This window comes from Helianthus annuus, chromosome 1 (genome assembly GCF_002127325.2).
Source record: "Helianthus annuus cultivar XRQ/B chromosome 1, HanXRQr2.0-SUNRISE, whole genome shotgun sequence".
NCBI classification, from domain to species: domain Eukaryota; kingdom Viridiplantae; phylum Streptophyta; class Magnoliopsida; order Asterales; family Asteraceae; genus Helianthus; species Helianthus annuus.
The window spans coordinates 113,264,167-113,278,149 of NC_035433.2; the positions used below are offsets into that span (position 1 = coordinate 113,264,167).

At 34.3% G+C, this 13,983-nt stretch overlaps 1 protein-coding gene across 1 annotated transcript; it reads right to left on the reverse strand.

Annotated features, from left to right (window-relative positions):
• Positions 1-7,316: 7,316 nt before the first annotated feature.
• LOC118491204 (probable galacturonosyltransferase 13) lies at positions 7,317-8,123 on the reverse strand. The gene is made up of 4 exons (XM_035988765.1): positions 8,076-8,123; positions 7,880-7,986; positions 7,751-7,823; positions 7,317-7,658 (listed from the first exon to the last, which is right to left on the reverse strand). Exons 1-4 carry the CDS (start codon positions 8,121-8,123, stop codon positions 7,317-7,319), a joined length of 570 nt encoding a protein of 189 aa, XP_035844658.1.
• Positions 8,124-13,983: the final 5,860 nt, after the last annotated feature.

Here is a 13,983-nt window from a genome sequence, read left to right on the forward strand (position 1 = left end):
CAATCGGTTCTTTCTCAACTTCTATCTTCACTTCACTCTCTTCAACCTCGACCTTCTCTGATGGTTTTTCTTCAACTTTTGCCTTATCACCTTCTATCTTAACTTCAGTCTTTTCTTCAGCAACCCTTCTTGCTTCCATTTCTCTCTTCAATCTAGCAGCCCTTTTCTCTTTCAATATCTCTATTTTATTTGTAAAAAACAAATCAAAACTATAAGGATCCAATTGTTTTCTAGCTTTATTAATATACTCTTCCTCATCATCAGTGTCTTCATCACTTCCTGAAGACTTAAAAATCGGTTGTCTTCTAGGACTGTTCTTAGATTTGATTAATTCTTCTTCCGAGGTTGAATCTTCAAAGATTCGAGCAACAAATGCTTTAGAAACTGAAGGTCTAGAAGGATCATAATCATCCCAATTGAAATCTTTCAGAATCCTTTCATCTTCTTGGTCTACCAGACCAAAACAAGCTTTACCCTTTGATTCTTCAATCGAAATAGTATGTGAGTGTGAAGATTGTTGTTGATATGGTTGTTGAGCAACTTGATGATAAATTGCTTTTCTATGATAATCGTTGTTTCCGAAAGGATCTTGTCTTCTGGTTGCTTCTCTGTTTGTACACTCTCATTTAAAATGTCCTTTTTCTCGGCAACGAAAACAAGTAACCTTCGATTTGTCAAAACCTAGCTGAGATGTTGCAGCTTCACGAAGATCATCTCTTCCGGTGATCTGTTTGAACTTTTCTGCTCTTCTCAAAACGCTAGCTAAACACCACTTGATGTCCATCAACTCAAGTTCTTCAGAATCAATCTGATCATAATCCTCTTTAGTAAGCATCAGATTTCTAATTCGTCCAGCAACTAAGCTTTCATACGACTCTAACATAGTGGCAAGAGATGCCATGTGTTGCTTCGCAATATTTGGAGAAAAATTTTGACCATTTTGAATATGTAATGCAACATTGCATTGCAATACTTGACCGGTAAAATTTGTTGAGCTTTGTTGTTGAGAACTTAAATTTGGTTCAAAACTTGAATAAGACGAAGAATATCCACTGCTCTGATTTGTATTGCGTGCATTTGTACCGGAAGAATTTTCAGCACTGAACGCAGTTTGAATCTTCGGACTAGGAGTAGTCTCAATCTTGTTTTCTCTGTAGTACAGACTAACATCCTGTTGAGCACCCGGACTTCTCATTGTAGCAGTTTTTCGAATTGATAGCTCATGTTCTTCCAACTTCTGGATAAACCTACTTAAATTCATATATTCAAATTGTCGGTTATGCTTTAAAATCAACAGATATGTTCCCCATTCATTCTGTGGTAGCGCATCAGCTAGCTTATCAACCCATTCTTCGTCTTCTTTCTTGATGTCCAATCTTTTCATCTCCATGACCAGATGACAATATCTCGCGATAATCTTCCTAGTCGTCTCACCTTCAAAAGCTGTAAACATATCAAACGATTTCTTTAGTAATGCTCGTTTATTTTTGATCATATCGTCACTACCTTTAAACTTTTTAATCAACGCTCTCTAGATTGATCTAGCAGTTCCCTCATGTTGAAGTAAAACAACAATATCTTCTTTTACTTCTTGTTGAAGAATGCTAATCATCATTTTTCACTGGTATATCTTAATTTTTCATCCGGTAAAAATTGACTTAATTGTTTTCCATTTCCAAGTTCATCTTTCGGTAAAGTATAATCTTTCTCTAAAGAAACCCATGCATCAAACTTGTTTGCTTGTACCCAGCTTTCAAAACGGTCTTGCCACCCTTTAAAGTCCTCAATGTACATAAGCTTTGGAGACTTTTGAAAAGTTCCCGTTTCATTCTCGATACCGACGGTTTCGGCAACAGTAACAGGAGCAGCCGGGGCAGTAGCAAAAGCGTTGTAAAATTCGTTGTCCATGTTTCGATGTAAAAGGTATACAAAAACACAATGTTCAAACTAGCTAGATTTACACACGAGCTGGGATCAAATGATCTGGTACTTCAAACGAGTTGAGGTTTCACACCGTGCGACCTGGAGATAAGTTCAAACGATCTAACACTCTCCAAACGTTTTGGATAAACTCATGCGATAACCTTTTTAAACAGTTTGATCTGGTGCGGTTAGGGTCAAACCGTGTGACCTGGATAATTTCAAACGGTCTGGGTCACACTGTTTGAAAATTCCAAACGAGCTGAATAATTTCGAACGATCTGACATGATTTCAAGCGATCTGATTCAAATTTCAGGCGACTTGGACATAATTTCAAACGACTTGAAGATTTTTCGAACGATCTGAAGGGTTTTTCACTCTGTTTGAAACTTCTAAATCCAAAAGTTCATGATTTTGTCGAATTTGAACAGTTTTTAGGTTGAATTTACGGTCAAATTAGCTCACAGATTGTTCAAAACAATGTTTTACGTGTTATTTGTCAAAATCAGCTCATTTTAACCGTGGAATCTCGGTAAATTTGATGAAAAAGTGTAGAAAAATGAGTAGAAATCAGTTTTATCAGTGAAAAACAAGCTGTATAGTAAGAACTCTTCCTCCTGAGCTCTGATACCACTTGTAGGATCGGAATTCGATCAAATGAGTCGTTCAGAAGAGTTCTTGATCAATACGAAAGGCGGAATCAGACGTATTGATGTTATAGCAGCTAGATTTGCACGTAGAATCACTTTAATTGTCGATTGTGTTGATTTGATAGTGTTTACAGATCGTTCGACACTTCGGCAGCACTTCGTCTCCGGAATCAGATTGTTACAAATGAAGACCTGGACTCACCTATTTATAGGAATCGCCAGACCCCATGAACCAGTCCACACGAGCTGGCCCAGGTCGCACGACCTGGTCAGACTGCACGAACTTGGTCACCTCGTGCGAGGTGGCCTAGCCACTTCGTGAGGGGTGGCTGGTTCAGGTCTGTTTCCTGTTTCTCTCGTACATCGTGTCCTGGTCTATCTATTCTAATTCCATGACTAGATAGAAGACGAAGTCATCAGACATATGCACTAACAAAATCAAAGTGGTAATCAAGGTGGTTCATCATACCAAAACCGTCAAGGTGGTAACCAAGGGGGTTGCCAATGGAATTGTAACATCCGTCAAAACGGGCTCCCAAAATCCGATCCGTTTTGAAAATCGGATCTGAAACATTTGTAAACCGGTTTGAATCGTTATAAATATAATATATTATATTATATTTGACCTCACTCTGATTTTTTTTATGAAACTTAGTCATATTGTAGAGAAAAAATGCGCTCGTTCCAACTGTATGTTCGAATTTTTATAAAACGTTATACTTTTCAAGTTATATGAGCAAAAACAATTTAAACAGGTGAATTAATTCTTTATATATATATATATAGGGTAAGGTTCATGCGAGAACCACCTTTATTTTGAGAACCGCGAGAACCAATGTGAACACAACCTAAAATAGCTAAAAAAACCTAAACCCCCTCCCCCACCACCCCAAGCTAAAATGCTAAAAACTAAACCTCCAAAAAACCTAAAAAAAATCTAAAAAAAATCTGAAAAAATCTGAAAAAATAAAAAAAAAATCTATTTTTTTTTAAATATTTTTTATGTTAAAATCGCTACTTTTAGTAGCCAAAAAAATTTTTTTTTATAAAAAATATTAAAAAAAATTGTGTGTTTTTTAGCTATTTTTAGGCATTTTTGGTTGTGTTCACATTGGTTCTCGCGGTTCTCGCAATAAAGGGTGGTTCCTAACGGATCTTTGTCCTATATATATAGGGTAAGGTTCATGCGAGAACCACCTTTATTGCGAGAAGCGCGAGAACCGATGTGAACACAACCTAAAATAGCTAAAAAAACCTAAAAAAACCTTAAAAAACGTAACCCCTCCCCCCCCCAAGCTAAATGCTAAAAACTAAAACCCCCAAAAAACCTAAAAAAAAACCTAACCCCCCACCCCCCCCCCCAAAACCTAAACCCCCCTCCCCCACCCCCAAAAACCTAAACCACCCCTCTCCCCCAAGCTAAAATGCTTAAAACCAAACCCCTAAAAAACCTAAAAAAATAAAAAAATAATATGAATTTTTTTTTTTAATTTTTTTATGTTAAAATCGCTATTTTTAGTAGCAAAAAAAAAATTTTTTTTGGCTACTAAAAGTAGCGATTTTTTTATAAAAAATATTAAAATTTTTTTGAGTGTTTTTTAGCTATTTTTAGGCATTTTTGGTTGTGTTCACATTGGTTCTCGCAATAAAGAGTGGTTCCTAACGGATCTTTGCCCTATATATATATAGGGAGAAGATCATGTGAGAACCACCTCTTATTGTGAGAACCGCGAGAACCAATGTGAACACACCAAAAATGCCTAAAAATAGCTAAAAATCACACAAATTTTTTTTTAATATTTTTTATATAAAATCGCTACTTTTCGAAGCAAAAAAAATTTTTATTTTTAAAAATAAAAATTTTTTTGGCCACTAAAAGTAGCGATTTAAGCATAAAAAATATTAAAAAATTTTAGATTTTTTTTTATTTTTTTAGATTTTTTAAAGATTTTTTTAGGTTTTTTAGGGGTTTAGTTTTTAGTATTTTAGCTTGGGGGGGGGGGGGGGTTAGGTTTTTGGGGGTGGGGGGTTAGTTTTTTTTTTAGGTTTTTTGGGGGTTTTAGTTTTTAGCATTTAGCTTTGGGGGGGGGGGGTTAGGTTTTTTTAGGTTTTTTAGCTATTTTAGGTTGTGTTCACATTGGTTCTCAAGGTTCTCACAATAAGGGTGGTTCTCGCATGAGCCCCTCCCCATATATATATATATATATATATATATATATATATATATATATATATATATATATATAGAATTGCGCTAAAATAAGAACCACCTCGAGTTGTAAGAACCGCGAGAACCACACCATCCGGGTCGCCGTTTACCATGATTTTTTTTTACAACTAGATGTGTGTATTATAAACACATCCGTAAAAAAAAATTTTAAACGCCGCGGCCGAGGGGGTAGTTTTTTACACCACAAGTTTGGTGTAAAAAAAAAAAGAAAACAAAAAAAATAAAAACACCAAACTTGTGGTGTAAAAAACTACCCCCTCGGCCGCGGCGTTTAAATTTTTTTTTTACGGATGTGTTTATAATACACACATCTAGTTGTAAAAAAAATCTTGGTAAACGGCGACCCGGATGGTGTGGTTCTCGCGGTTCTTACAACTCGGGGTGGTTCTCATTCTAGCAGCCCCCTATATATATATATATATATATATATATATATATATATATATATATATATATATATATACATACATACATACATATATATATATAGGGTTGGGCTATATAGAAAACCCTAAATATTTAGGAAACCCGGGAAACTCAAAGCTCCCGACTTTTTTTTTTTTGAAAAAAATAACACATGTAATATACATGTTTTTAAGAGTTTTGGGCCAAAAAAATCAAAAAAGCGCCGAAGGGTTTTTAAAAAAAAAAATTTCAGCAACTTTCAGCATTTTTTGTCTAACACATGTTAGTCAACGAAGTTTTTGAAACTTGTTTATTTTTTTTTAAAAAAAGTACTCGGCGCTTTTTTGTTTTTTTTGCCCAAAACTCTTAAAAACATGTATATTACATGTGTTATTTTTTTCAAAAAAAAAAAAAAAAAAAGTCGAGAGCCTTGAGTTTCCAGAGTTTCCTAAGAATATAATGGTTTTATGTCTAGCATTACCCTATATATATATACATATATATATATATATAGGGAGGGACTCATGCGAGAACTCCATTTATTGCGAGAACCGCGAGAACCAATGTGAACACAACCTAAAATAGCTAAAAAAAACCTAACCCCCACCCCCCCCCCCCCAAAACCTAAACCCCCCCCCCAAAAAAAAAAAAAAAAAAAAAAAACCTAACCCCCCAAGCTAAATGCTAAAAACTAAAATCCCCAAAAAACCTAACCCCCCCCCCCCAAAAAAACCTAAACCCTCCTCCCCCACCCCCCAAAAACCTAAACCCCCCAACCCCCCCCCCCCCAAACTAAAATGCTAAAAACTAAACCCCCAAAAAACCTAAAAAAATCTAAAAAAAATTCAAAAAAAAATCTAATTTTTTTTTTAATATTTTTTATGCTCAAATCACTACTTTTAGTGGCCAAAAAAAATTTTTTTTTCTTTAAAAAAAATTAAAAAAGAATTTTTTTAATTTTTTTTTGCTTCGAAAAGTAGCGATTTTTATATAAAAATAATTAAAAAAAAAATTGTGTGATTTTTAGCTATTTTTAGGCATTTTTGGTCGTGTTCACATTGGTTCTCGCAATAAGAGGTGGTTCTCGCATGATCTTCTCCCTATATATATATATATATATATATATATATATATATATATATATATATATATAGGGTTAGGTTCAATTGTGAACAACTTTTTGAAAGTGAACCGCGTGAACTAATCTTTGCCATTGATTTCCTTTTTAGTTGTTAGGGTTAGGATTGTAATTTTATAATAATTTAGTTTTGAATCTTTATTATAATAATGGTTTTTCAGTTACATAATCCTTTTTTCTTGTGATTATCTTCAACAATATTTTAATCTTTTACCAAAATCAACATTTGAACTTACGTAACTTACAAAATCATAAAACCCAGAATTCATTCACTCACTTCTTCCATAATACCCAGAACTTCGTAATACCCATAATTCATTCGATCTTCGCCGGCAATTCTATCATCACCGGCAGTTGCGTTGGGTATCGTAGTTGGATCCAGCGACTCTTAATCATTAACGGCTTGGATTTCGGCGTACATTTAATCGGAAAAGCCATTTGCAGATTGTTCAAAGTTCAAAGTCTGGGTTGTCGTTGTTCAAATTGGATCTGAGTTGATTGGATTGGATTTGATATTCGTGTTGATTTGGTGATTTAGATAGAATTAGAGACTTGCAGATTGTTGTAGTAATAAGATCTGAATGAGTGTTGAGAGATATTAGAATGTGATCATGAATCACAAAATTGATAGAAAAGAAAAAAAAATTGCAGGAGTTGCAGGTCATGAGTCGATAAAGAGGAGGTGCCCATTATAAAGACTAGTATTACGATAAAAAACACAGGTTACATAAATCGCAAACACAGGTTCATCTTCACGATCGTATAGTTCATCTTCACGATCAATACATAGGTTACATAAATCGCAAACAAAACCCAAATAAAAAAAACACAAACCAAAAAACATTTTTACTTATCCAAATAAAATTCAAAGTACCAACATCAACAAAACGTCTAACCACTTATAAACAAAGCAAACATTTTTTGTATCATCAACCAGTGCCTTACACATATTATTGTCTCCCACAAAATCTACTATTCAAAAGTCCTATTCCGCTTGTCGTATGCAAGCACATCTTTCAGCCACGTGTGATATGTTTCTCTAATATTCGTTCTTCTCCATGCACGCAAGTTGAATATATTCATCCCATAAGCCAAAGCACATTCATTTGGACCCAGATTGTTGGATATCAACGGGTGAGAAAAGTTGAAGTAGGCTCTAAACCGCTTCGACATCACCCACGTGTCATCACCTTTGCAGGTTTCAACCACTTTGTTGACCTTTCCACCAAGGTCAATTCCCCAAAGTGGGGATAAATCACGTTGAATCACAATATCATCATCCAAGAAAACCACTTTGTCAAGATTCGGGAAGAGCTAACCAAAATAAGCAAAAAAAAAAAATACTTTTAATAAGAACAAAACTAACACTATAGCTAAAACGTTACATACCGGTATAATCCAATTACCTCTGGCAAATATATGCGAATATGATTCAGCAACAAAACTAACACTATAGCTAACGGTATATGCGAAGTGGTTCTGGTGAAGGTAATTGTTTGTGTGCGTGTGCGTTAGATGAGTACTCATTGGTTAACCGCAAAGAGAGACAATGGATGCCTTTTGGGACAGAACTTGCTGCAACGTGTTTGTTCATTAATTCTGCAAATTTAGATTCTCTAATTTCCTTTTCAGATCTTTCCATCTGTCAATATCAATGAAAAGAAAGAGATCAATAAAGAAATTATTCCAAAAAATCATCTCATTTACTAAGCTTCATGAACAATTACATACCATTCCTTTCAATATAACAGCAAATTCATTTGAAAATGCATCAGCCATATTCCAGGTTGCAGAAAAATAAACAACATTTTGTACACCTGTGTATCGACTGCTTATACACATGTGTACATAGTGTACAACCTTTTGTACAACTGTGTATCGACTGCTTGTACACATGTGTACATAGTGTACAACCCAGGTTGCAGCCAAATAAAAAAATACCATGTACATATTTGTACAACCCAGTGTATTAATAGACTTTCATAACAATACACATGTGTACATCGCCCTATACACATGTGTACATATTAATTAATAAATCTCTGTACAAATGTTTACAACAAATCATCCAAGCAAACATCATACCATCGCCTAAAAACAAGGTAAAAACCCCTGTACACATGTGTACATCAACGATTTTAGATAACCAATGAATTCCAAACTCTTGTTCACGCTATACACATGTGTACATGAACGATTTTGCACCAAATCAACCAAACTAACAACATAAATTAAAAAACAGAGTAAAATCAACTTTCTTCTTAAATTAACCCTATCCTTTCAGAAAAATTAATCATGTACTCGAACTATGACTGGTCAAAACACACCATTAGAACAAAACATCGTGATTAAACAACTATTACAACAGATTAAAGAGACCCTAGCTTCCGATTCGATGTTCTAAAAAGATTTATAAAACATACACAACATGAATCGATTTACTGAATCATATACACATTTACACTTTATCATTGTGTACCTTTGATGTTGAAAATCGTATGACTATTACGGCATCTTGTTAACTTCGTTGGACTTCCTCTGTTCTTTATCTAAGAGGACGGTGATGAAAGAGAGAGAAATTGATGTTTGTTGAATAAAAGAAGAATATTAGGGCTTGCCATTCCGACGAAGACGATGATGACAGTAGAGAGTGTTCTTCGTCGACGCCCTTTAATCTTATTCGCCGTTCGATTGTCTCTCTATCTTCTTTTATTTGATAAAAACACAAAAAAGTGGAGAAGATATTGTTAGATATTTGAAAAGGATTTGAACTGCACTATTTTTTAGGAGAGATTTCAAAATACTATGACAATTAAACCATTCAGTTATCACCTTCCATATTTGTTAATTGTTAATGTACAATAATACCCTTTTATATTTAATTAAATATATAAAAATTAACCCAATAATTACAATATTGCCATTCTCTTTTAATCGCAAGATAATGAAGATCATCCATATAAGTTCACATAGTTCACTCCTGGGTGGGTGTTCACTCTAGAACCCTACCCTATATATATATATATATATAGGGCTTGGCTATGTAGGAAACTCTATCTTTTTAAGAAAACTATGCAAACCCATTGTCATCCATTGATTATCTTTCATTCAACTTGATCAATGGCTCTCATAATTTTGGTAAGAATTATATTTAAAAGAAATAGTATAATACACATTTGAAAGTCTGGAAGGGCATTTTCGGTAGAACAAAACCCACTTTTTGGCATTGGAAATGACAAAACCCACTTGTGTCATCATCTCTCTCCTCTTTCTTCTAGTCAAATCTTTCAATAAACTATTATCTCTCTCCTCTTTCTTCATCATGTTAAAGGAGAAAAGCTTCATGGTCTTCAATGGTGATCTTCATTTGAAGATAATTTCAGGATCATGTGGTCTGAAAAAATCACAAAGACACACGCACGAGTGTGTGTGTGTGAAGAGTGATGACAAGATGAATGTTTTTAGAGAGAGAAAGTTGAGGTTTTAGATAGAGAAACAACAATCTTTATCGCAAAGACACACGCACGAGTGTGTGTGTGAGAAGAAGGTTTGAAGATCTTCTTCGTGTTCATCGGACGGGTATAGATCCGGTAAGTGTTCTTGAAATATCATTTCACACTTGATTTTTTGTTGAAATGGTTGTTAATATGTTTTTGTGTGCTAAAAGTGTTTTAGTAATGCTTAATGTTCATGTATTTTAAATAAATCAAAAACTTTAGGATGAGATTTTGAAGGGGTTTTTTTTGTTGGTTTGGTTGCTTGTTAGGGGCTTTTGATCTTAACAGTAGTTGTTTTTTTGTTGGTTTGGGTTGCTTGTTTGGGTTTTTGATCTGAACAGTAAGTGTTTTTTTGTTGGGTTGCTTTATTCACAGACTCAGGCCCATAACATGTGTTAAGCCCCCCTGTTAGAATGTTATATAACGTGTGTTGATTTACAGAAACAAACCCATAAAGATATTCAATTGACAAGCTGGATGGATGTAGGCGAAGTTAATGCGTGTTCAAGTAATGGTTAATGTTCATGTAATTTAAATAAATCCAAAACTTTAGGATGAGATTTTGAACGGTTTTTTTTTTTTGGTTTGGTTGCTTGTTTGGGGCTTTTGATCTTAACAATAATTGTTTTTTTGTTGGGTTGCTTGATTTACAGAGACAGACCCATAACATGTGTTAAGCACCTGTTAGAATGATATATAACGTGTGTTGATTTACAGAAACAGATCCATAAAAGATACTCAATTGACAAGCTGGATGGATGTAGGCGACGTTAATGCGGGGACATTGAATAAGTCACATCATTTGGGAAATAAGTCTTCGTTCATTTATAACATGTGTTGGTGGTTCATGCTGTAACAGAACACCATGATGTAACCTGATATGTGTTCATGTATAACATGTGTTAAGCCCGTGTTAGAATGATATATAACGTGTGTTAACCTTTTGTTAATTAAAAAAAAACAAGTAATATCTATTTTATTTTTGTTGATGTTTAAAATATCCGATAATGTGGATACTGAGCGCAAAACTTGTGCAAGTAATAAATGTACAAGTTAGTATGTAACGTGTAATATAAAACGAGCCATTTACGGTAACACATGTACCGGTAATTTTGGAATATATAATATGAAACAGGTCATTTGTTTTGCACATTTTGGAATGTATAACATGTGTTAAGCCACTGTTATAATCTTTTTGTAACCTGACATGTATTCATGTATAAACTAGTGGTTTACAAAACACCATGATGAGTTTGTCTGTTCGGAACATGTATATACTGATCTAACATGTGTTATAATCTTTTTGTAACCTGACATGTATATACTGATCTAACATGTGTTACAATTTGTCTGTTCGGAACATGTAATTGCTTAACATGTGACAAAGGGTGAAAACAGTGGACGGGGGTGATGAGTTTAATGGTGAGCTTAGTTAATATCGTAATCTTGTTGTAACCCCACTTGTATACATATGATAACATGTAAGTATCCATTATAACCCGACTTGTATTCATGTATATGAAAGTGGTTTGCAAAACACCATGATGTGCATATACTGATCGTAACACGTGTACAAGTTAATATGGAACATACAAGTTAATGTTGTAACACCGTATACCTGGGATAACATGCGTTAAGCCTCTATTATAATCTTGGTTTAACCCAACATGGTGTCATGTATAAGCTAGTGGTTTCCAAAACACCATGATTTGTATATACATATTGTAACGTGTGTTACGCGCCTGACATGTATATTGTGTGTTAAGCCTCTATTATAACATGTGTTAAGACTTCCAGAATGGATGCATAAACTCCAATAGTAACTTAATAACAACATAATATACCTGATATAACGTGTGTTAAGCCTCTTTTATAACGTGTGTTAAGACTTCCAGAATGTGTTAAGTCCATACCGTTTTAACATCATGTACTAGACAAAACAAAATAAGAGTCTCACATTACATATTACTAGTAAACGAAAATACATAGCACTAAGAAAATGGTGGAGCTTCCTTTGACAGTCTGCCTTAGCTTTTCAACGGCTACCTTTGTTGCCTTAGCTTTTCAGCGGCTACCCTTGCTTTATTGTTTGGGTCGGTCTTGAAACGGTTTGTAAACATGTGGGCATGCGTATGCCAGGGAAGTTATAAAAATGTATTTTCATGTCACACGTTATACGTGTTACGTTGTACATTGGTTTTATGTCACATGTAACACATGCATGTCTGAGAAGTTCAACCTATAACACGTGTTAGTTGTGTTGTGCTGTAACATAAACATGGTCATGATCCTTGAGCATATGATCCACGTTTGACGAAACCAACGATCCCGAGAATTGGATCTTATTTCCCTTGAGTCCATCACCGTCCTAATAACAAAAAGATAATATAACCGTTAAGTCGTTAACCAGACATAAATATTAACACATTCATAGCCAGAAAATCTTTTTTCTCAAATAACATCACAAAAACAGTTACTATTCAGATCAAAAGCCCCAAACAAAGCAACCAAACCAACAAAAAACAGTTACTATTCAGATAAAAAGCCCAAACAAGCAACCAAACCAAGCACAACTTTTTAACACAAAAATAAAAACCTGCAAATTAATCTTACACAACTGAAACAACAACTAACAAAGTACACAGAACTAAAAACGTACAATTAATTCATCATACCCTAATACATCTCTCTAATACATCGTCATACCCTAATATATGTCTCTATAACATGTTACTATGGTTTAGCTGTGAAACAGGAGTTCAAACTATAACACGTGTTACGTTGGTTGTGCTGTAAGACAAACTTGGCTTAGCTGTGAAACAGGAGTTCAGACTATAACACGTGTTACGTTGGTTGTGCTGTAAGACAAACTTGGCTTTTCGTTTCTAAAAACAGATGTGCCGATTATTAGACGTCTAAAAATAAAAAAATCAGGCATGTGTTAAACACGTCATAACTATAATAATTTAAACAATATGGCTATGTCTAATAGGATAAAGTGTAACATGTATTAGGGTATGACGATGTAAAATTAATCAGTAAAACTAATCACATGTTTAATAAAATTAATCAATAACACCTGTTTAATAAAATTAATCTTACACAACTGAAACAACAACTAACAAAGTACACAGAACTAAAAACTCTTTAACATATAATCAATAACACCTTACAATTTCAGCAATTAATTCAGCAACACCTAATCAGCAAATTAGTAAAATTAATCACATGTTTAGTAAAATTAATCATACACAACATTAACAAAAAAAAAAACTCACAGATTTAACAACTCTTAACACCTTACAATTTCAACAAATTATTTCAAACAAATCACATACAAAACAATAACCAAAATCCTGATAATCAAACGAATTAATCATATATGACAACAACAACAACCTGTCGACGAAGATCTGCATCACGAAGCTTAGCTTCAATTTCTTCAACACTTGACGGAGACGCCTTCGTTTCCGTGAGTCTCCGGCGGAGCCTCGTCAGCAAGACAATGAGCATTTAATTCCTCATCAGTAGGGAAGTCACTGATAATGAACCTGTTGGGGAGCAGATGACCCGGCGACATTAACTCGTTCGTTGGTGGATTTGTCTCCATGGACATTAATGGAGAAAGGAAGAAATGAAGGAGTATATGGTAAAGGAAGAGATGCAGGTCTTTAATGGAGGTCTTTATTATAAATGAAAAGGATAGAGAAATTGAGAGAGGAAAGATACATTGGGATTATAAGTGTGCAATAAATTTTGTCAGATCATAGTAGAAAAAAGGTCAAATATCTTTCTGAATTGAGTATGAAAATGTTGAATTTACAAATGTGCCCTCAAAAGCAAAAGATATGAAGGAGATGGCTGTGACACGTGGTAAATTGTAGGCCTTGTGATGGGTTTCCAAAGTTTTCTCAATTTAAAGGGTTTTTTATGGAGCATTACCATATATATATATGTAACGACTGTCACTAAAATCCATAATTAGGATGGTAATTAGCTATTAAGAAAACCCTAATTGAGAAACCCAAGTAATTCTGCACTAACCCTAAAATTTCCAGAACAATCAGAATCAGGATCAGGGCCCCTAAAACTCAGGGGGGGATAAACCCTAGCCAACGATTATCTTCATAACTCTCTATCAA